This window comes from Cricetulus griseus, chromosome 6 (genome assembly GCF_003668045.3).
Source record: "Cricetulus griseus strain 17A/GY chromosome 6, alternate assembly CriGri-PICRH-1.0, whole genome shotgun sequence".
Taxonomy (NCBI): Eukaryota; Metazoa; Chordata; class Mammalia; order Rodentia; family Cricetidae; genus Cricetulus; species Cricetulus griseus.
The window spans coordinates 23,483,228-23,505,950 of NC_048599.1; the positions used below are offsets into that span (position 1 = coordinate 23,483,228).

Sequence of the window (22,723 nt, forward strand, 5' to 3'; positions counted from 1 at the left end):
AGGAGTTAAGTTGGGTCAGATGCCCAAATAGTGAATTATACATTAATGTGTGTAATCTGTGGTGTTGCTCTTGAATTCTAGATGCTCCTGCCTCAACCTCTCAAGTACTCTGGTAATTGACATTCACCACCCTACTGAGCTTATATAGAATTAGGGGAGGATCCTAGAGCTTTATGAGTGCTAGGCAAACATTCTGCCAACTGATATTTATTTCTTTGAAACTGAGTCTCATTGTGAAACTCTCCCTGGCCTGGAGCTCTTTGTAGTCAGAATGACTTCAAACTCATAGAACTCCACCTCTCACATACTGGGGTTAAAGGGAATCCCACAGTATCTGGCTCTGGGGTTTTTTGTTTGTTTTATAAAAAGTGGTTAAAAAAAGATGTAATGCAGAGTTTGGTACAGTCTCTGTACCTGAGTTTTGGTTAAATAGCCATGGTGAATAATGGTATGTATGATAGGTTCCATTTTAGGGTGATATATTACGGTTAATTCAGAATTTGACCTTTCTGTTTAGTATTCTTTGGATTCTTAATATGTATTAACTTTGCTTATAATAAATACAGAAAGAGTGTTTATGAGTGATGCATGCATGTATGTGTGTGCATATACATAAATACGTATATAAGCCTGTGTATACAGGCAAAGGCTGGAAGGGGGTGTCAGGCATTCCATTATTCTGTGCCTTATTCTCTTGAGAGTATCTTTCTCTATACTTGGAACTAGGCTGACAGTTGGGGGTTCCAGCTAGACTTTCAGATGTATGTGTGCAGCCACACCCATGTGGATGCAGGATAGAACTCATGTTCTTACAGTTGGACATACAGAATGTGCTCTTACCCACTGAATCATCTTCACAGCCCCAGATAGTTCTTTGTTTTTATAGAACAAATCGAAAGTTTTACTATGAAATATGGAATTTGTTATTTGAGATTTCTGGTGCTACGTATTGAACTGGGTCTTGTGAATGCTTTCACATTTGAGATATGTCTTTCGTTTGAGATATGAACCTAATTATCAATAGGTATTTGTAATCCAGGAACATTCCAGTTTTCTGTTTCTTTTGGCTTTTGAGATTGAGCCTTATAAGGTATCACTCTGATAAAACTATAAAATTGTAAAGTTTAAAAGAAAGATGCTAAATCAGTTTTAAATATTAATTTTGATGCATCCTTTGCATGATTCCCCTCTATAGATTTTTATGCATTTCTTTTAAATCTCACTGACTGAAGTTTTAGTGCTGTGAATGTTTATGATGACTTTATTGTTACATAGTTTTTATGATGACTTTATTGTTACATAGTTTTTCTTGAGTCTTGGACTGAACCTCTCTATAACTGACTCTAGAATTAAAGTCTTTGGAAGTTGTAATTGTTCAGATCTAAATTAAAGACATTGTGATAGCTTGAGGGAATGTTTATGGGATAATATGGTAGCTGGTCATTCTTGCAACTAAAAATTCAGTGTAATAAAAAGGAGTCTGACATGGCCGTTGCCTTTTCTCATCTGCAGGTGTGTGTGGTTTCAGCGCAGCATGGCTGTGGTCATCCGTTTGCAAGGTCTCCCAATTGTGGCGGGGACCATGGACATTCGCCACTTCTTCTCTGGATTGACCATCCCTGATGGGGGCGTGCATATTGTAGGGGGTGAACTGGGTGAGGCTTTCATCGTTTTTGCCACTGATGAAGATGCAAGGCTTGGTATGATGCGCACAGGTGGTACAATTAAAGGGTCAAAAGTAACACTATTATTGAGTAGTAAAACAGAAATGCAGAATATGATTGAACTGAGTCGTAGGCGTTTTGAAACTGCCAACTTAGATATACCACCAGCAAATGCTAGTAGATCAGGACCACCACCTAGCTCAGGGATGAGCAACAGGGTAAACTTGCCGGCAACAGTACCCAACTTTAATAATCCTTCGCCAAGTGTAGTTACTGCTACCACTTCTGTTCATGAGAGCAACAAAAATATACAGACATTTTCCACAGCCAGCGTAGGATCTGCTCCTCCAAGTATGGGGACTTCGTTTGGGAGTCCAACCTTCAGCTCGACCATTCCGAGTACAGCTTCTCCAATGAACACAGTCCCACCACCACCGATTCCTCCAATCCCAGCAATGCCATCTTTGCCACCGCTGCCATCCATCCCCCCAATACCAGTTCCTCCTCCAGTACCAACATTGCCTCCTGTGCCTCCTGTCCCTCCCATTCCCCCAGTCCCTAATGTGCCTCCTATGACCCCATTGCCACCCATGTCAGGCATGCCACCCTTGAATCCACCACCTGTGGCACCTCTACCTGCTGGAATGAATGGCTCTGGAGCACCTATGAGTCTGAACAATAATCTGAACCCTGTGTTTCTGGGTCCATTAACTCCTGTTAACCCTATCCAGATGAACTCTCAAAGCAGCGTGAAGTCACTTCCCGTCAACCCTGATGATCTGTATGTGAGTGTGCACGGAATGCCCTTTTCTGCAATGGAAAATGATGTCAGAGAGTTTTTCCATGGGCTCCGTGTTGATGCAGTGCATTTGTTAAAAGATCATGTAGGTCGAAATAATGGGAATGGATTGGTTAAGTTTCTCTCCCCTCAAGATACATTTGAAGCTTTGAAACGGAACAGAATGCTGATGATTCAACGCTATGTGGAAGTCAGTCCTGCCACAGAGAGACAGTGGGTAGCTGCTGGAGGTCATATCACTTTCAAACAAAGCATGGGGCCTTCTGGACAAGCCCACCCCCCTCCACAGACACTTCCAAGGTCAAAATCGCCCAGTGGGCAGAAAAGGTCACGGTCAAGATCACCACATGAGGCTGGTTATTGTGTTTACTTAAAAGGGCTACCATTTGAAGCAGAAAACAAACACGTCATTGATTTTTTTAAGAAGTTGGATATTGTGGAAGATAGTATTTATATAGCTTATGGACCCAATGGGAAAGCAACTGGTGAAGGCTTTGTAGAATTCAGGAATGATGCTGACTATAAGGCTGCTCTGTGCCGTCATAAACAATACATGGGCAATCGCTTTATTCAAGTTCATCCAATTACTAAGAAAGGTATGCTAGAAAAGATAGATATGATTCGAAAACGACTTCAAAACTTCAGCTATGACCAGAGGGAAATGGTGTTAAATCCAGAGGGGGATGTCAGTTCTGCCAAAGTCTGTGCCCATATAACAAACATTCCATTCAGCATTACCAAGATGGACGTTCTTCAGTTCCTAGAAGGAATCCCGGTGGATGAGAGTGCTGTCCATGTTCTTGTTGATAACAATGGGCAAGGTCTTGGGCAGGCATTGGTTCAGTTTAAAACTGAAGATGATGCACGTAAATCTGAACACTTACACCGTAAAAAGCTGAATGGGAGAGAAGCTTTTGTCCATATAGTTACCCTAGAAGATATGCGAGAGATTGAGAAAAATCCCCCAGCCCAAGGAAAAAAGGGCTTAAAGATACCTGTTCCAGGTAATCCTGCAGTACCAGTGATGCCTAGTGCAGGGATGCCTGCTGCTGGAATTCCCGCTGCCGGAATTCCCGGTTCTGGGATGCCTGGTGCCGGGATGCCAGGTGCTGGAATGCCTAGTGCGGGGATGCCCGCTGCTGGAATGCCTGGTGCTGGGATGCCCAGCGCTGGAATGCCTGGTGCCGGAATACCTGGTGCTGGAATGCCTGGTGCCGGAATACCCGGTGCTGGAATACCTGGTCCCGCAATGCCTGGTCCAGCAATACCTGGTCCCGCAATGCCTGGTCCTGCAATGCCTGGCCCTGCAATACCTGGTGCCGCAATACCTGGTCCCGCAATACCTGGTCCTGCACTGCCTGGTGCTGGCATCCCCACTGCAGGAGGAGAGGAGCATGTCTTCTTGACTGTAGGATCGAAGGAGGCCAATAATGGGCCGCCATTTAATTTCCCTGGTAATTTTGGCGGGCCGAATGCCTTTGGGCCACCACTTCCCCCTCCAGGATTAGGGGGGGCTTTTGGTGATGTTAGGCCTGTTATGCCTTCAGTTGGAAACAGTGGTTTGCCTGGCCTAGGACTGGAAGTTCCAGGTTTTGGAGGAGCACCAAATAATTTAAGTGGGCCGTCAGGATTTGGGGGCATTCCTCAGAATTTTGGAAATGGCCCTGGTAGTTTAAATGCTCCCCCTGGTTTTGGAAGTGGGCCCCCTAGTCTTGGAAGTGTCCCTGGGCATTTGAGTGGGCCTCCAGCCTTTGGGCCTGGGCCTGGGCCTGGCCCAATACATATTGCGGGTCCCCCTGGCTTTGGAGCTAGCTCTGGAAAACCAGGACCTACAATAATTAAGGTTCAGAACATGCCCTTTACTGTATCTATTGATGAAATTTTAGATTTCTTTTATGGGTATCAGGTAATCCCAGGTTCAGTGTGTTTAAAATACAATGAAAAAGGTATGCCTACAGGTGAAGCCATGGTGGCCTTTGAATCTCGGGACGAAGCCACAGCTGCTGTCATTGACTTAAATGATAGACCTATAGGTTCAAGAAAGGTAAAGCTCGTTTTAGGATAGTGGTTCACATTATAGGGTATATCTTCATGTTGCTGTGATTAATGCATCCAGATTGTTTTCATAGTATTTCCAGGTTAGAGCCTGTGGATTGTTTCAATTGCAGATAGATTGGTTTCTATAACACAGAGCATTGGTTGGCTGTTTACAACTCACAGAATTAAACATTGCAATTTGTTTCGTAAAGCTATCTGGAGAGAACACAAAAATAATTTTTGGCATACCAGTGGAAACCATTTCTAAAACTATGATCATATAAAGCTTATCAAGGAAATCTAGATTGGCTTTCTTTTATACCACATGGGATGAAGACAATAGAAACATAAGTAGAGCTCGAGGAGGGTGCTCTCGCCAGTTGCTGACAATTAGAAGTTGGCTACTTTTGCAATTCGATTTAAAGGTGGACATATTTGCTTTGTTACAGGGTCAAAGCTTTGTCTAAAACCTACATTTTCTTTTTAAATTGAATAAAGTCTGTATATGGATTCATTGTATGTACCTTTATTGCTTCTTGAGGGTTCTTGCTGTATAGACAGTCCTGCTTCAGATGTTGCCACTTTATTTGCCTAATTGACTCACTTGTAATGAGTACAACTATTTTGTTTTTAATTAATTTCTAATATAAAAACTCCACACTTGGTTTGTGCTATATAACCCTGAACTTTGATTTCTAATGTCACACTTATGGTTGTGTGGAATGACTTTTACCATAAAAATAAAGTATGTAGTCCTCTACTGGCCTTTTTTGGTTTGACCGCCAAGTTTTATTAGTTTAGTACGTTTAAAATTGTTCATATTGTTTGGATGGCAGTGAAAACCAGAAACCACTTTGGTAATCAGTGTTTAGGTGTTTGATTTGAAGTCCTTTCTGTGATGGACTAACCTAGCAAATGGCTTTTGCCCCGATTTAGGTGACATTTTGGAACAAAGGAGTCCATAAGAAAGAGCATTCTATCTTGGGGGTTTAAAACTGAAGTTGAAATTGGTAGTTTTGTTAGCAGTAGTATTGTAGAATGTAAGATCCCTAAGTTGGACCATAGGTTGATGTGTGTTTAATTCTGTTAACTTGGAGGCTTTTTGGTGTAGTTGTTCGATCATGAGCCTGTTCACTAATATTCTTTATGCAAAGTACAAGTACAGCTATCGGACAAGAGAACTGAGGTCACTCATTGCGTTTTCATATTCTTTCCTGTTGGCAATCAAGGCACCAAAGTGGGGGGGGGGTCACATAGACTTTGGTTGGCTAAGTATCCTTTCCATAAAAGTATTTGGTTTATCACATCTTGTTCACTGACACTTAAGGCTCTGTCTAGAGTTGGTTTCTTTATTTAAAATGCTTGAAAGCTGTTTCACATTAACGTAACACAGAATTGGAAATTAATGAATAATCATGGGAAATCAATTTTATCTTTCATATGACCTTGCTTTGGTTTGAAACACACCAACATTATTTACAAGTCTGTATTTACTTTTAAAAGAGGCATTTCTTATATACTTATATATGAATACGTGTGTATGTATGTATATATACATATACACATAAATATACACAGACATTTATGTATGTCTATACACAGTGCCTTTTTGGTGTTCTAAGGCAGTGGAACACGGAAATACAGTTTCGTCGTGTAACTCTAGAGTTGAATGGCAACAGTCTTGTGATAAAGTTTGGAAAGCCTATTCACTAGTATAGTCTTGGAGGGTTGATAGTGTGGAGTTTTTGTTTAGGGAAAGGATTGTGCAGACTTTGGAAAGAAGTGGCTGCATTGTTAATCACTTAGTAACTCAACAGATACAATTTGCTTGACAGATAGATACTGCCTCAAAAAGCAATATGTTTATATGTGATGTTTTGTGTTAAGTAATCATTTCTCATCCCAAAGACTAAACTTCAGAACTACTTGGGCATCGTATTTCAACTGCAGGTTATTTTCCCATTGGAAAGCTGTCTATATTTTAGAAAAATTGGGTTGTTGGAAGGTGAAAATCTTTTATCCTTTCTCACAAGTTATTTTGGTTGTATATTCTTACACACTGACCAAATATTTCGTTCACTCATTTACAACTGTTTTGTTATTTCTACATCTTAGATAAATGCTAAAAAGAAAAGCTTGGATCTCACTGTTCATTAAATAAATTAAGAACATAGTATTGGTGTAGAAATCAGAGAGAATTGTGTTCTGCACTCCTTGGATCACAACAGTGCTTGTTGTGAAATGTGACTAAATATAAATAACTCTGCCGTCTGGAACTTCAGTTTTTGTATAACTGAAACTATTAACAGACCTAACTGCTGAGTATATTGTTTTATCTTGTTCTGGGCATTGAAGTTTCAGTTTTGTTTTAATAACCATGAAAATGTGTTCCATGAAACTATTCATACCTCTCGACAGACAAATTTTCTCCAGAACTAGGTTTGGTATAGATTGAATTTACTTGATTTTTCTCATCTGTATGGCATGAAGGCTTTGTAAAGCTTTGCTCAAAGAGTGTTTGTAAACACTGTCAAGGTATTCTTAATTTCATGTGTAAATCTTACTGTTTTTGGTGACTTTGACATTAATGGAAGAGAATCTTTTCCATTAGGTTTAATTTGTTTTCTCCTGAGTTTTTAATTGGTGTTTATTTTTCTTTTGATTTTAAAGGATTAGTGAAACCTACAAATGTATTTTATAAATAAGCAAATCTGTAAATTTTCAGTGACAGATTTAGCTCATAAGCATAATTTGGAGGTGTTTTCTGTGATTATACTAGTTTGGATGTACAATTATTAGTGGCTGTTGTGGGTTTTGTTTTAATGCAACAGTGTTAAGTGAAATGCAGTTCCTGCACTAGGAAATGTCAAACTTACAGATAGTAATATTCAGTGTAGTTAAGGTCAGTCTTGACCTACTTGATGAAAATCTAGGAATATGTACATATGTGGAAGTAAGCAAGCATACACAATTTTGGAGGAAATGATCACCTTGCACAAAAATAAGGAAACACAAAAGCTCATTCAAACTCCATTTTACTGGATTCTGTGATTGTATAAGTGTGAAAATAAAATGCACTCAGTTTAAAAGCACTGGAAAAATGAGTGAAGAACATGTAAAATGACTTCTAGTCCATTTTGGGGGAGAGTTTCTAGAGGTGATCATTTTGAGTCCTTTCCCACTTACAATGCCATGTGTAAATTATTTTCCTCCAGCTGTTTTATTGGCAGTTCTGTAGTCCAAACTTTAGAACCTCAGTACAGCCAAGAGGCTGTTGACAGTGTGACCACAGCATTGCCAGCACCTCCTCCTCTGGCATCATTTAGCAGTTTTTGTTGATAAAGAAGAAGTCTTGGATACTGTTCAATAAACTTATCACAAAATAAAGGCTGATGCTTTGAATGCTTTAACTGCACAAAAGTACGTCTTTCAGCTCTAATACCACTTTGTGGGTTTTTGTTTTTAACTCATGACAATATTGGTGCCTTTGGAAATGTGGACTTGGTGATTTTAGAGGTAAAAATGTTTGTGTCTTTTTGTCGCCTAATGCTGAAGTGTGGAAAGAAGATGCCTGGGACGGCAGGGAGGAAACTTGATTTTAGGTCACATGTGCGAACCTCGTTTTTTCAGAATTTCGTTTTATTGTGTGTGCTTTGCTAGCTAATGGCTTCGTTATGTGGATTTGGAAAGAACTTGAGGACCAGATACTCCTTCTCAACAGGAGTCTCCAAGGGGTCTGTGAACTCTCATTTTCCAAATACTGGTTGCAGTGGGAAAGGGTAAAGAAATGCTTGGAGTAGATTCTTAATTCCACCTACCTAAAACTTTGTTTTTGTATTTCAATGCGATGGGTTTAAGGTGGGGAAGAAAAGGGAGCCAAAGCAATTGGTGCTTTGTGACATCGCTGTTATGGGTTTTGTCCCTTTCACATTTGTTCAACTTAGGAAAATTAGTAAAGGAAGTTGTTGTAGACTGCTGGTTTATATTTTAAAAGGATGAGTTAGAGTTGAAAGAATTAGTGGGCTGTTCCCTACAACCAAAGTTCTCAGAAAATGCTCGTAATTTTTGTCTTTATCACATCAGAGTTTAGCTTATGTTTGAATTTCCTAGTGTTGTAGAATGTCTGAGCAGTCAGTCTACCACTGAGCTACATGTCCTGCTTGAGACGAGCTTAGACCAATACATAATTCCAGGTAGCAATGAAGTGATTTTATTTATTACAGGGCTAGGTCTCACTATATTGCCCAGGCATGGGTTCAAGCACTCTTTCACCTCAGCTTTCGGAGTAACTGGACAGTAGATACAGGTCACCTGGTCTGAGTCTTAAAAACAGATCAGATCAGCAACCCCCGCATACACAGTGTGACTTTATCTGAGAGGAGTGGACTCAGGACAGATCACTTCTGTAACACATTGTTTGCTGTTGTCTAGCTTTTCAGAAGAAAGTGTATTGGTTATGTATACCCATCACTACTCTCCCCAAAATAGACTTCAGGGATATGATAGGATCTAAATATAGATCTCTGCCCCCCACCCCCATCCCTGGTGCTGTCCTGGAACATGCTTTGTAGACCAGGCTGGCCTCAAACTCACAGAGATCCCCCTGCCTCTGCCTCCCAAGTACTGGCATTAAACACGTGTGCTACTACTTCCAGCTAAGATTTTATCTCTTTAAGCTCATGAAGGTTTACTGTAAGATAGTTTGAGGAGTACTTTGGTAGCACAGTACGTTGGTAAGCACAGTTCTGAGAAAAAAAGCCTTATGTTTAACAACATAAGCAAGTTAATCTATTAAATGGTAATTCTCAGTGTGCTCTTCTGGACTTATTTGTGCTGTTTTGTGCTGTCAGAGTCTCAAAAGCATCGTTTTTTTTCTGGATCAACATGTCACAGCCAAGAGCATACTCTAAATACCGGCTCTGCTACTGAAGAGTCCAGGAGACACGGCCCTGATGTAAACAGTCCAGCCCCAGGTATAGGACAACACTTCAAAAACACTGAGTCTGTGTGTAGCAGGGGAGAAAAATCTCATTATGTCCTTTGATTTCTCTTAAGCCCTGGGAACGTCCCTCCAATGAGAGGTTAAGACATAAGTTGTAGAGAAGGGTGAATGGCAGAATTGATATTATGTGTGCCACACACCCCCCCCCCCCCATTATACACCTAGACTCTGGCCTAGGGAACAATTAGTTTTGAGTCTCTTACTAATCTGGAAGGAGAAAAAAAAAAACAAGTACAGAGGTGAAGCAGCAGCATAACTCATCCCAGGAGTTGCTGCCGGCCCCTTGATGTTTCAGTTTTTTTGTTTTGCCTACTGACATAGCAAGTCATCTGGGTACCAGGTGATGAGTCTCAGCAGAATGTAGCCTCCTGACATTTACTTGGAACTTTTGATTGCTAAAGATAGTTAAATATAATTCATACCAGACAGTGTCCACAATGTGCTGCCATACACTCCACAAGCTGTTAAATTTTCACACTTAAGAAAGACTGGTCATTCATTGTACATGCTTCTAATTCCAGCACTCTGGATCAACCTGCTCTACATAGTGACTTCCAAGCCAGGCAGGGCTACATGTTGAGACCTTGTCTCGAGGGGGGAAAGAAAAGGATGAAGGAGTTGAGCTGCTTGAACAGTCTTAACATATAACATGCGGCTACTGATTTCCTTATGTCTTGCTCCACTCTGAGTTCGGCTTCCCTCCCCTTATGTTCTATACTGTTAGGCTGCAATTGGACAGTTGGCTGACACAGCATCTGCTCTTCCCTTTAGCCTTGTGATCTACGGGACCAGCTGTGCCCCTAGGTTACAGACTTGCTCAGGTGGTTATTTGCTACAGTAGATACCACTTTGCTTCTTACATGGTAGAACTCCACTTCTGTTGGTCTTCTTGTAACTACAGCTTAGCCATATCTATATGTTGTCCTAAATTTTGGGGGGGCAGTGTTGTGTGTTGAGCACAACAGGACTTAATGGTGGGAAGGTGAACAGAAAGATGTCAGTTTCTCAAGAGATTAGATTCTTAAATTCACATACTTAAGTGCTTAGTTGTGCTTGGATCTGACTGTACCACCGAACTGTGTAAAGGCTTTCTGGACACTTGACACATGTGAAACTAGTTTGTGTTTATTCTACAGTTTCCCTGTTGAAATTTTTAGTTTTCCAGACAGAAGTTTTAGAGAACAGTCTTAAGATCCTCTACATATTCCAACCAAGTGACTTGTTCAAGTGTCGGGTAGGGAAGCATGCCCTGTGAACAAACTTAAGTTAGCTTCTCCGCAGGCTTTGGTTTGCTGTGCTGTTAAACTTGCATGCACACTGTAGAGGCGATGGTTTTTGGCGATGCCCTTGCCCTCATGATGCTCAGGAAGGTGGTTTCACAGCACTCCATATAACAGGCATTGAATATGTAAGTTGCAGCAGGGTAGGACGGGGTCCAGAAATGACTACCTGCGATGAATTTTACTATACATGTTTATTTACTATTTGTGTTTGCTGTTTAAAATTTGTCCCTATGAAATCCTATAAACATGGAGTCCAGCAAGCCCTCCATTCCTGTTCCAATAATGAGATTGTGGTGGATGTGGACTTCCTTTACATCTTTGTATAAGGCTGGTTAGTATAGGCCATGAAGAAGAGGTGTTTGAGACACAATAGTGAACTGTCTAAGATTGGACTGAACTACAGGATGTGAACTAGTGACAGAATGGAACAGAGAAATCCCCTTTGCTCCCATGAGTTCTTGTGACCCATGGCAAATGTGTCCTTTGGCCTCTGTTCTATAAAAGAAGGTTTGGATTATCCTATCCAGTGGTTTGCATCTATGGTTCTGTGAACCCAGCTATTCCATTTCTTTTGACAATCATTATGAGTTTGGCCCTGAACAGAAGCTAAAAGCATGGAACTTCAGCACTTTTGATTTGGCTACTTTGTGACCCCTCTCTTTTCTGCATGGCGGAAACCCTACATTGTCAGTCTCATAGCCTGTCCTAAGTGTTCCATGAGCAAACAAGGAGCAAAGGCACATTTACTCATTTGTGAGTGCTAAATGGGAGAGTTAATGTACTGTAGGCATCCCACTATCAAGGGATCCTTATTATTGGTCACTTTTAAGGGTGAGCTTAACTTCTAGAGTTGCCATCACCACTCATTTTATAGATAGGGGAATCTATAAAGAAAGGGAAACTAACTTGCCTGAGGTTCTATTGCTAGTACTGTTTGGATAGAGGTTTTTAAATGCACTTTGTGGCCCAGGCTGGCCTTGAAAACAGTAATCTTCCTCAATGTTGGGATTACAGCTGTGAGCTAGGAACCTGCCCAGCTATGAATGGAATTTTCACTTCATAGTGAAAATTCTTCATACTTCTTAGACACAAGTGTTACCTGTTTTTCCTTGATGGTTGTGGGGGCTGAAGTCACTAGCAGTGGCCCTGTGATACATCCCCAGTCTTCTAGGGAAGAGCCTCTCTCAATGCTCCATGATTTTGGTTTTCCAACTCCATGTAAGCAGGGAGACACAAAAGTACTACCTGTTATCTTCAGGTGCTGATCAGACAGGAGTTTCAAGTGGGCAGTTCAAGTTTGGTATGGGATGTATTCTGAGTCTCTGGGTGGAGAGCATGCTAGAGCAGTCCTAGCTTCCCTCCATTTCCAACTCTCTTTGGGATAGATTTTTTTTTCTGTGAGTGATCCGGCATAGGTGAGATGTTGTTTGGCTTTGGGGTAGTCTTCAGGGATGTTAGAGTTGGATGAGTGGCTTTCAGACTTTCCTGGCCATCCCAGTACAAGGTGGGAAACAGCTGTAATTCTCCACTTAGGTTTCCTGTGTGTGTGCACAGTTTAAGCTTTGTAGTACTGCCAGATTCTGTGTGGCACATAGGCTTCTTAGAAATTCGTGCATCTAAATAAATCTCCTTGTTTAGTCCTTAGTCACCTTAGTCACGTGGGGGGGAATAAAGAATGTCACTCCATAGTAAGAGCTTTGACTGGGTCATGATGGGGTACAACTTTAATAACAGCACGTGGGAGACTGAGGCAAGAGGAATCTAGACCAATAAGCCAGCTTGCTCTAAAGACTGCCTCAAAAAGAAATTATTTGATTAAATTCGTGACCTGTGAGAAATGTTTTTGGAGCTGCTGATTTAAATTTGGAGAATTCTGAAATTAGAGAGAGATTCAGGGGTAAGAAAAGAGCTGCCTCCTCCATATCCCTTGAGGAAGTGAGACGGGAATGAAAATGGTGTTGGTGGGCTCAGTCTTTTGATTCGTGGGGAAGGGCTGTTCAGCGAGGGTGGGGATGAGGGGTGGGGAGTGCTTCTGGAGCCTCTGGAGGATTTCCTGATTGGCCTCCAAGACTCGATCCAGCATCTGTGAGCTGCTCCATCTTGCCAAGGTAGGCGACATCAGGTGTGAGCATGACGTGAGTTGTCTGAAGAGATGCTGTTGCTACTCAGACTGACCTGCTTGTGGCCAGCCTCTGCCACATCTGTGCCATGTCCTTGTTAGACAAAGGGAGACAGGGATTGCACAGTTGCCTGGTTAAGCTCTTGGGAATGGAGAGGCTCATGTAACTCTTGAGCTTAAAGGACTGATAAGTGAATTTTAGGCCATTTGGTACTGAGATGCAACTGAACCCAGGAGGACACAGTCTGTTTTTGGGTTTACAAATAGCAATTAGAGCCTGCTAATGCAGGGGAATGAATGTCATTTAAAACATGAAAGGCACATAATTTTTGTATTACCGATGAGAGTCCCTATCTCAATGCTATGCAGATAACCTATCTCCCAGGGAGCAATGTGGGAGGCTTACAACATTTAGTCTTTCCTTAAAACTTACCAAGGCCACCTGCTCACACAATGCTTGGGATTCTTACAAGTCTGGTCCAGTACAATGATGCCAGCTTCTCCCAAGTGTTTTGAATTTCCATTGAATATAGGTCTATGGTGCCCAGCTAAGATGTACTGGCAGAATTTGTGACCTATAATTAAGCATTTGGGAGGTATAGGCAAAAAGATACTGACCATCTTTGGCTTTCCTGTGGTTGGAGGCCATTGTGGGCTATATGAGACCCTGGTGCCAAAAGTTTGTCAATAAGCAAGAAGGTGCAGACACACAGGGAGAGAATGCAATTGCCCATTGTAGATTAGATACAGGACCTCCAGAGACATTGCGTGCTGCTGTGGGGAGCTTGGGAGAGTCAGCATGCCTGAGTTAGGCTTGGAAGATGGTGATGGCTGAGTAACACGATGACAATTCCAGCACAAGTCTTAAGGGTGGTATACGAGTTGTGCACACATTATTTACATTAATCTTCAGAGGTTGATCATAAACCCTTTACAGCTGAGGAACCTGAGGCTTAGTCATTTTGCCTAAACTATATATGCAGGACACCATCTGGTACAGTATTATCTGATGGATAGGAAGAAATGAGGGAAGTAGTTGGTGCCTGCTCACTGTTGGGAAGTCCATACTTTTGTCTTCATCAGGTTGACAGTGAATATAAAAACATTTTCCCCCAAAAGAGAAGGGAGTTTAATTATAATACAGAAAGTTCTAGGCCAGCCATGAAAGTGCATACTTTTAATCCCAACCCTTCTTAGGAGGCAAAGGCATAAGTTTGAGGTCAGTCTGACCAATATAGCAGGTTACAGGCCAGCCAGGACCACACAGGAGATCCTGTCTCAAAAAAACCGAAGTTCCAAGGATGACTCAGGAGTCCAAATGTTTGTGTTCTAGTCCTCATTTCACTTAACCAAATTCTGCCTGGGTCACAGAATGTGGGCTCGGTAGTCAATCCATTTTATTTATGATGGGAGGAGATGAGGGGGGTTTCATTTGTTTTTGAGATAGATCCTCTATGTAAGCACATTGCATTGTGGACTCAGACCTTGGATCCCCTGCCTATGCTGGGAGTGCAGGTGTGCCCTGCTGGGAGGATGGTGCTTTAAGGGAGAATATATAATTGTACAGGGCTTAGAAAGCTCTGAGGTTGGCAGTAGGAGGAGAGGTAAACAACAAATAAAGGAGATTTGAAAGGAATGAGACCCCAAGTGACCACAAACAAGGCAGAGAAGGCTGGAGCTTTACCTTATAGGTGTTCCCATCTGCGCTAATGCACAAGTTCCAACAGAAAGAGGAGACACCAAAGCTAACTATGTCAGATGTGCCAGCAAACTCGCCTCCCCTTTGATGGGTTAGCATTAAACAAGTTTTAAATAATTCCAGAAGGTCCTTGGCGTCTACAATTGATTGAACAGGAATTCTGTACACAAAGATCTAGTACGCATAACCAGATCTCTTAAATGATAAATTTTCTTATTTTTACTTTCTGATTCATCTTACTGTGACATGCAAGGGGTTTGGAATGAAAGCCTCGTGTTGATTGAAATGGCACTATAATATATGAAAAGTGAGTCTGGGTAAAGTATGTGGCAGTTGCCAGGGCACAGTGGCAAAGGCTGTAATCCCAGCACTCTGAAGCCAAAGGCAGGAGGATAGTGAATTTGAAACCAGCCTAGCCCATCTGAAAAGATGCTGTCTCAAGTGGTGTGTAGTTAGTAATCAACAGTGGTCAAAAGTGCACCAGGATTTTTAGCCACAGATTTCCAAGCAGGGATAGGCTTATGAGAAAGAGTTGAAAAATTAATGCCATAAATTACAGGTAATTTAAAGGAAACTTAGCTCAACAAGAAAAGTAGCTATGGGTAGTTATTGTGGTTTTCACCTTCAATCCCTGTGCTTGAGACGAAGGAGAATTGAGACTTCAGGCCAGCAAGTCACTTCAGGGGTGGGGGCTGGTGAAATAGCTCCAAGGGAGTACACGTGTGTCATATCCATATTCCTGAGACAGTTTCATGGCCCAAGCTGGCTTCCATCCTCTACCCCCCAAGTGACAGGATTGTAGATGTGATTCTCACTGCCCAGTGAAAGCTGCAAGTTATTAAGGTTTTTCTTTTTTTCCCACACAGTAATATTCCAATAAGAAAGAAAAGGGGGCAGATCTGTGGGAAGAAAAAAAAAACAAAAATAAGAAACCTTGGTTGCACAGGAAGCCCTGACATTGAGAATAGAAGCCAGGCCAACTTAGTAACATCACAGAGTTAGGCCCCATATGCTACTTTCCACACAGTGGACCCACAGTAATATGGTTGGAATTAAGTGAGACCCTCTGTGACCCAAAGGAACATCTTTTCCTGGAGTCCTAGGGCTTCCCGCAGTTAACAACCACTTCTCCCTTGGGGGAGAAAGGAGGACAGCAAAGATTAGGTTTTGCATATTCTTTTGTTTGTTTTTCAAAATAGGGTTTCTTCTGTGTAGTTAGACCAGGCTGGCCTCAAACTTACAGAGATCTGCTTCTGCCTCTTGAGTGTTGTGATTAAAGGTGTGCACCAACACCATAGATAGTTTCTGTCTATTCTAAATCTAATGAATAAAATCATCATTTCATCCTTCAGATTTATTCAGATTTCAGGTATTAATCTGCTGCCAATTGGCTTTCTATAAGCATAGCGATTCATTCTCCTATTGATGAGCACTGGGAATGTTTCAAGTTTTAGGCTATAATGACTAAATCTGCTGTGAGCAGTCCTAATAAAGCTTTTGGACATGATGTTTTCATTTCTTTTAGATTAAAATCTGCCAGTGGAATTGCACTTAGCTAGGTATTCACTTGGCTTTCTGACAGGCTTGCTGGGCTGTCTTCCAAGGTGACATATTTAATACTTTGACCAGCTATAAGAATCTTAAATCCTTTGCCAACATTGGGCTTTGTTGGGCATGGATGGATTTCTAACTATCTCATTGTAGTTTTTTGTTGTTTGGTTTTGGCTTTTTTTTTTTTTTTTTTTTTTAAGACAGCGTTTCTGTAGCTGTCCTGGAACTCACTCAGTAAACCAGGCTGGCCTCGAACTCTGAGATCCGCCTGCCTCTGCTTCCCGAGTGCCAGGATTAAAGGCGTGCGCCATCACCGTCCAGCCCCATTTTGCATTTCTCAAGCCACTTAGGCTGTGGATCATTTCACAAGCTTATTTCTTATTTATGTTTTATAAAGAATCTTTGAATCTTTTGCCTATTTATTTAACTTGATTCTCATTAAAATGGAATTGTAGGAGTCTGGCATTGAAATTTTGTCTTACAGGTTTGGTTTTCGTTTTCGTTTATTTTTATTTGGTGTTGGGGGTTGAACCCAGGGATATGTGTACTCTTACCACTATACTACATCTTAGCCCTCCACATTAAAATTTCACAACTCAGTTGTCAAAAAAGCAAGAAAGGGAAGGTTACAGATGTACATTAATTCAAATGAAAAGTTCGTGAAGTTGTGAGTTCCCATGAGTTCATCAAATAGCTGAGTACCAGCTTGTTGCACTGGGCATATAGAGATGATACTCAGAGCTAGTTTGGAGGAGCCCACAATTAAATGGCGGGGAGAGAAAGATACGATTCTGCTGTTGTAATTTCAGCATTAATGCAGTTACTGAATATTTACCGAGTGTCTGTTATAAGTAGGTACCAGAGACACTGGCAAAGTAGACAGAGTTCCTGCTCTTACATAGAACCATACAGTACAAAGACCCAGAGATGGAGAATGGGATTGACGCTTCGGATGGTTAAGGACAGCCTTGTGGGACACACTTGGGTGGTTAGATGACTCTTTACACATGGGTTCCACGGATCAAACTCAGGTAATGGCAAGCACTGTACCCACTAAGCTGTCATGCCAGCCACAGAATGCTTTTGTGTGTGTGTGTGTGTGTGTGTGTGTGTGTGTGTGTGTGTGTTGTTTTGTTTTTAATTTAGTGTACTTAGGTTTGTGTCTCTGTGTGGGTTTGTGCCTGTGATTGCAGTGCCTGTGCGTGCCAGAAGAGGGCATTGGATTCTTTGGAGCTGAAGTCACAGGCACCTGTGTGTAGGCTGCCTGATGTGGGTGCTAGGAACTGAACTCTGGTCCCCTGGAAACACAAGGGCTCTAACCCCTGAGCCATCTCTCCTGCTTTCAAAGTTAGGGTTTTACATCGAATGATTTTATGTTGAATGTATTGGGAAGCTGTCCCAGAGTTTTAATCAGGGAAGTGACATGATCTGGTTTTCATTTAGCTAGTAAACACAGAAATGGCTGTGAGGTTGCAGAAAGACTGGTAAGGAGACCACTGCAGTTATCCAAAGACAATGAAATCTTACCTGGCAAGAATTCATAAGGGGAGTCCCGTCAGACCAGAGCTGTGGGTATCAAGATGTTGGTTATGTAGGTTCTCACCTGTCTCCTATTGGTAAGAGCTAAGGAAAGTGGCTGACTAAGAAAGACTTAGCAATTTCTGTAGAAATTCTCCCTTAGGAGTAGAACAAAATAGCTTGCTAGAGCATTTGCTGTTTACAGTCATCGGGCAGTTATACAGGGTTTTTTTGTTGAGACTGGAAGTTGGCTAGGTGAGGCAGTACCAAGGAGGAGAAACTTGGGAGGGTAAGAAGTGGGATAAAAGTATAGGGTTTAGAATAATTGATACTTAGGCTGTGTATTGGGGTTAAGTAGGGAGCTAATGAGGGCCTTCAATGTACAAGTCTATACGGAAGGAAGTGTATAAATCATAAATAGCTCAGGCATGGTGATGTATGCCTGTAATCCCAGCACTCACAGGGAAAGGTAGGAGAATCTAGAATTTAGGTCACCCTCATCTGCAAAGTCCATTGGAAGCCAGCCTGGATTACATGGAACCCTGTGCCAGAATACAAAGGGGTGGGTGTGTGTACATGCTGTTTCCCTGTGTATATTCCTGTGTGAGAGTATTCAGATCTATCGAATATACACTTACCTGAGACTTTGCAGTCTAGATCTTTCAAGTAATGTATACACTTGGTTCTTTCTGGTTGATCTGCATTCGGCATTCCTTTGTGTTTGGTGGTGAGCACAGCCCACCTAGTTGATACACCTGTGAGCTACCTGAGTTCTGGGATCCTTTGTCAAGACATGAGCTGACAATGGTGGAATTCAGCATAAGCTGTGGTCTGTTGAGCCTCTAGGGGAGTCATTGGGAAGATTGGAAGTCTGCAGGCCTCTTGGAGGAGCAGCCTTAGAACACAGGACCTGCCATCGTGTGGTGTTGGGGTTATCATCTGCTTCCAGACCCTGTCTTGCAGCCACATGGAATATAGAGCCTGGGGAAGAAGGAGGCCTCCAGGGTGGGAGTGAGAATATACACATGTGGTTTAGTTTGGTTGCAACCTTTTGGATCAAGAGTAGTGGATTTTAACACTCATTTGAGCAAGTGCTGTGTGTGACTCTAAAAATAATCAATGTTGTGTACTGAATTCTGGGTGGGAGGCTAGAGCTGGGATATAGTTCAGCGACAGATGGTTGCCTGGTATGCACAAGGCCCTAGTCAATTCCCAATACCATAAAACAAGAACAAACAGGAGACTTTAGAGACCAACGTGAGATGATACAGGCTGGGGGCAGAAGGAGGCTGGAGACCTCCCAGGAAGCACTGCTAGGTAGGAAGTTGGGCTGTTGAAGCAAGTCCAGTGAGGAATCTTGGAGACTTGTGTAGATGGTGTGTGTCGCCTGTGGATCATCCTGGGCTGTAGGCCCAACTACGTTGTAGTTACTGTGTTGATTCATGCAAGGTAGTGATGATTGTGATGGAGGAAATAGGTGAACTGTAGAGGTTTGGGGATGCTTGATTTGGAGACAAGTCAGTCTGTGAGCTGGTCCTGGAGATGGCCTCTTGAATTTCATGCAACAAGTGTATTTAGTTGCTGGGATAGAGCAGGTGCACAAACAGGTAAATTCTCCTTTGTACAGTTTACATTTTAGTGCTAGAGACTGATTGTATAACTAAAATATGTATAGTAAGTTGGATACTGGTGTGAAGGCTGTGATGGAGTCTGATGTCAGTGGTGGTAGGGTTGGAATTAGAGTGGCAGGCAAGACTACCTACATTAAGATGCGATGGTAAGAACCTTACAGAAGAGGGAACCACTATGTGGGTAATAAAAACAAAGAGCAGCCTGTGACTGCGGGGCTTTGGAATAGGAATCCAGTGGGCTTGAGGGATGGCAAAGGCCAGAATGATTGAGCGAGAGAACTGGCAGATTAAATTAGAGGGACCTAGATCTTTCAGATGGTACATCAGACCAGTGTGCAGCTTAGAGTGATATCAGTGAGGATTTTGTTGTTGTTGTTGTTGTTATCTTTAAATGTGTATGTGTCCGTGGACGAAATGTTTGGGCCAGAGACATTGGATCCCCCTGGAGCTGGAGTTGTAGGCAGATGTGAGCCACTCATGTTGCACACTGGTCTGATCTCACATAGCCTAGACTGGCTTCATACTCACGGTGTAACTCAGGCTGGCCTCGTACTCTTATTCCTTCTGTTTGGCCTCCCAGAGATAGTATTACAGTGTGAGCCATACTTTGTGGTTTTTGAGACAGGGTTTCACTTTGTGAGCCACCATGTGGTTGCTTGGAATTGAACTCAGGACCTAGTTCAGGTGGAAAAGCAGCCAATGTTTTTATCCTCTGAGCCATCCCTCCAGCCCCAGACAGGGTTTCACTTTGTAGCCATGGAAGTCTCTGTATGTTATCTAAGGTGACCCTTGCACTTACAGCAGTCCTGCTTCTGCTTCCTGTGTGCTGTGATGGACTGTTCTGACAGGATAAGTTTGGTTGCTATGTTAACAGTCCACTGGGTGGTAATGGGAAGTGGAAGTAGGGTTGGCAAGAGGTTAAGTGAGCAGCTGAAGAAACTATTGCCATTTCTAGGTAACCTAAACAGTAGCTTAGACTAGATCATGACATACATGGAAATGAGTAGACCTGAGCAGCTGATTAGAGATAAGAAGAGTTAATGGATGGAATGGATCCCAATTTGCAAGATGTCAGGTCCCAGAATTAGAGGTTATGGTTATCAGCAGTTAGGGAGCAGTATCTAGATGATGGCCCCCCTGGAAACTGTTGGAATTGAAATATAGCCTCGTTCTGACCTTGGGGAAGGTGCTAAGAGGCCAGATAGAGATTGATTATGCTCTGCAGTGGTTAAGGCTCAAGTTCCAAGTCTGGACAGCATTGTTGAGATGAAGACCACTTAGAGAGTAAGGATTCATCTGGAGCCAGAGTTTGTTATCAAAAATGTGTCCTGTGCTATTGAGTCCACTTAGGGTTCCGGGGTGTCCAGGCTGCCTGTGTAAAGCCTGCGTGTGGCTTTCCCAGGCTGGGAACTATAGTCAGTGAAGGATGGAGGAGAGGCCCTGATGCTTGACCCTGCTGTCTCCCTCCAGATGGCCCACTGTGTGACCTTGGTGCAGCTGTCCATTTCCTGTGATCATCTCATTGACAAGGACATCGGCTCCAAATCTGACCCACTCTGCGTCCTTTTACAGGATGTGGGAGGGGGCACCTGGGCTGAGGTGAGATGAACCTTGAAGGTTAAGGTCATTGAGGGAGGGGAGGGTTATGTTTGGGGGTGGCAGGTTTGTTACTGATGCTTAGTGGCCTCTTCCTACAGCTTTGCCGGACTGAGCGAGTCCGGAACTGCTCAAGCCCTGCGTTCTCCAAGACTCTGCAGGTCGAGTACCACTTTGAGACTGTCCAGAAGCTGCGCTTTGGAATCTATGACATTGACAACAAGACACCGGAGCTGGGGGATGACGACTTCTTAGGGGCAGCAGAGTGCTCCCTAGGTCAGGTGTGTAGGGCCAGGGATTAAGAAGCTTGGATGTGCCAGTCACACAGGACCCCACCCTGTCTAAGGTGCTGAAGCCTCTCTCACCTCATTTTCCCCCAGATTGTGTCCAGCCAGACTTTGACTCTACCCTTGATGTTGAAGCCGGGGAAGCCTGCCGGGCAGGGAACCATTACTGTAAGAAATAAACCCTGGGCAGGGAAGCAGTTTATGTAATGAGTAATTCATGAGATGATATAGTCCTCTCTTTCTAGGTTTCAGCTCAGGAGTTAAAGGACAACCGGGTAGTAACCATGGAGGTAGAAGCTAGAAACCTAGACAAGAAGGTGTGTTTGGAAGGAGGCCATGGGGATCTGAGAATTAAGGGGGCAGAGGGCTGACACTGGCTGTCTTCTGAAGTCTTATAACTGAATCTCTTTGGCATCGGCAGGACTTCCTAGGAAAATCTGATCCGTTCTTGGAGTTCTTCCGCCAAGGTGATGGGAAGTGGCACCTGACTTACCGATCTGAGGTGTGACTCGTGGTGTTGATGGTTGGCACGGGAGAGAATCTCCAGGGTTTGGGAACTGAGGGAGAAAAACTGGTGGGTAGGAGAGGGTGGGAGATCTTCATGGGCCAGCTCAGAGCTCACTACCCTCCACCCCAGGTAATCAAGAACAACCTGAACCCTACATGGAAGCGCTTCTCGGTTCCTCTTCAGCATTTCTGCGGTGGGGACCTGGGCACACCCATCCAGGTGAGGAGTCAACTGTAAATAGAATGATGAAGGGAACGGATTCTGGGGAGGGACTTCTTGCCGGCCCTGTGTTGTATCTCTGTTATACAAACACACACTCTCCCTCAGGTGCGCTGCTCGGACTATGACAGTGACGGGTCACATGATCTCATTGGTACCTTCCACACCACCTTGGCCCAACTTCAAGCAGTCCCGGTAGGTAGTGACTGTTGACAGTGCTCCGGTGGGCCGTGATGGCTGCTGTCCATAGGAACGTCTGGCCAGTGCAGCTTAGGTCCTTAGCTGATGCTGTGGTGGTTTCCTGCCCTACTTTTTCTCTCCACCAGGCTGAATTTGAATGTATCCACCCCGAGAAGCAGCAGAAAAAGAAAAGCTACAAGAACTCTGGAACTGTCCGAGTGAAAACTTGCCGGGTAAGATGGCAGCCCATGTGTCCCAGGCTCTGAGTTCTAAGCTTTGGACTGTATGATGCTAGCCCGCTAGTAGCCATGGCCTAACCCCGGTTTCATCTGCAGGTAGAGACAGAGTATTCCTTCCTGGACTATGTGATGGGAGGCTGCCAAATCAACTTTACTGTAAGTTGCTGTCCTAGGGGCACGTGATCAGGCCTTAAGGCTTAGGCCGCCCTTACCTCCATTCTTGGTCTCTTCCCAGGTGGGTGTTGACTTCACTGGCTCCAATGGAGACCCATCCTCTCCTGATTCCCTGCACTATCTGAGCCCTTCAGGAGTCAACGAGTATCTGACAGCACTGTGGAGTGTGGGCAGCGTGGTTCAAGACTATGACTCGTGAGTTTCAGGTTCTGGCCAC

The 22,723-nt window shown here is 43.1% G+C and overlaps 1 protein-coding gene across 8 annotated transcripts in view; it reads left to right on the forward strand.

Moving 5' to 3' along the window:
• The window catches only part of LOC100756430 (RNA-binding protein 12), a 42,476-nt gene that overhangs the window by 12,587 nt on the left and 7,166 nt on the right, over positions 1–22,723 (forward strand). For 3 of the 8 annotated variants that reach the window (XM_027421340.2, XM_027421342.2, XM_027421341.2), the window contains 10 exons: positions 20,774–20,902; positions 21,001–21,180; positions 21,280–21,354; positions 21,432–21,503; positions 21,608–21,688; positions 21,824–21,913; positions 22,022–22,108; positions 22,240–22,326; positions 22,429–22,488; positions 22,568–22,701. In XM_027421340.2, the coding sequence (XP_027277141.1) occupies positions 20,774–20,902; positions 21,001–21,180; positions 21,280–21,354; positions 21,432–21,503; positions 21,608–21,688; positions 21,824–21,913; positions 22,022–22,108; positions 22,240–22,326; positions 22,429–22,488; positions 22,568–22,701 (995 nt within the window). Of the gene's footprint in view, positions 1–1,512; positions 5,266–20,773; positions 20,903–21,000; positions 21,181–21,279; positions 21,355–21,431; positions 21,504–21,607; positions 21,689–21,823; positions 21,914–22,021; positions 22,109–22,239; positions 22,327–22,428; positions 22,489–22,567; positions 22,702–22,723 lie in introns of those variants that run through there. The other 5 variants (XM_027421339.2, XM_027421338.2, XM_035446769.1 and 2 more) reach the window with 4 other exon arrangements.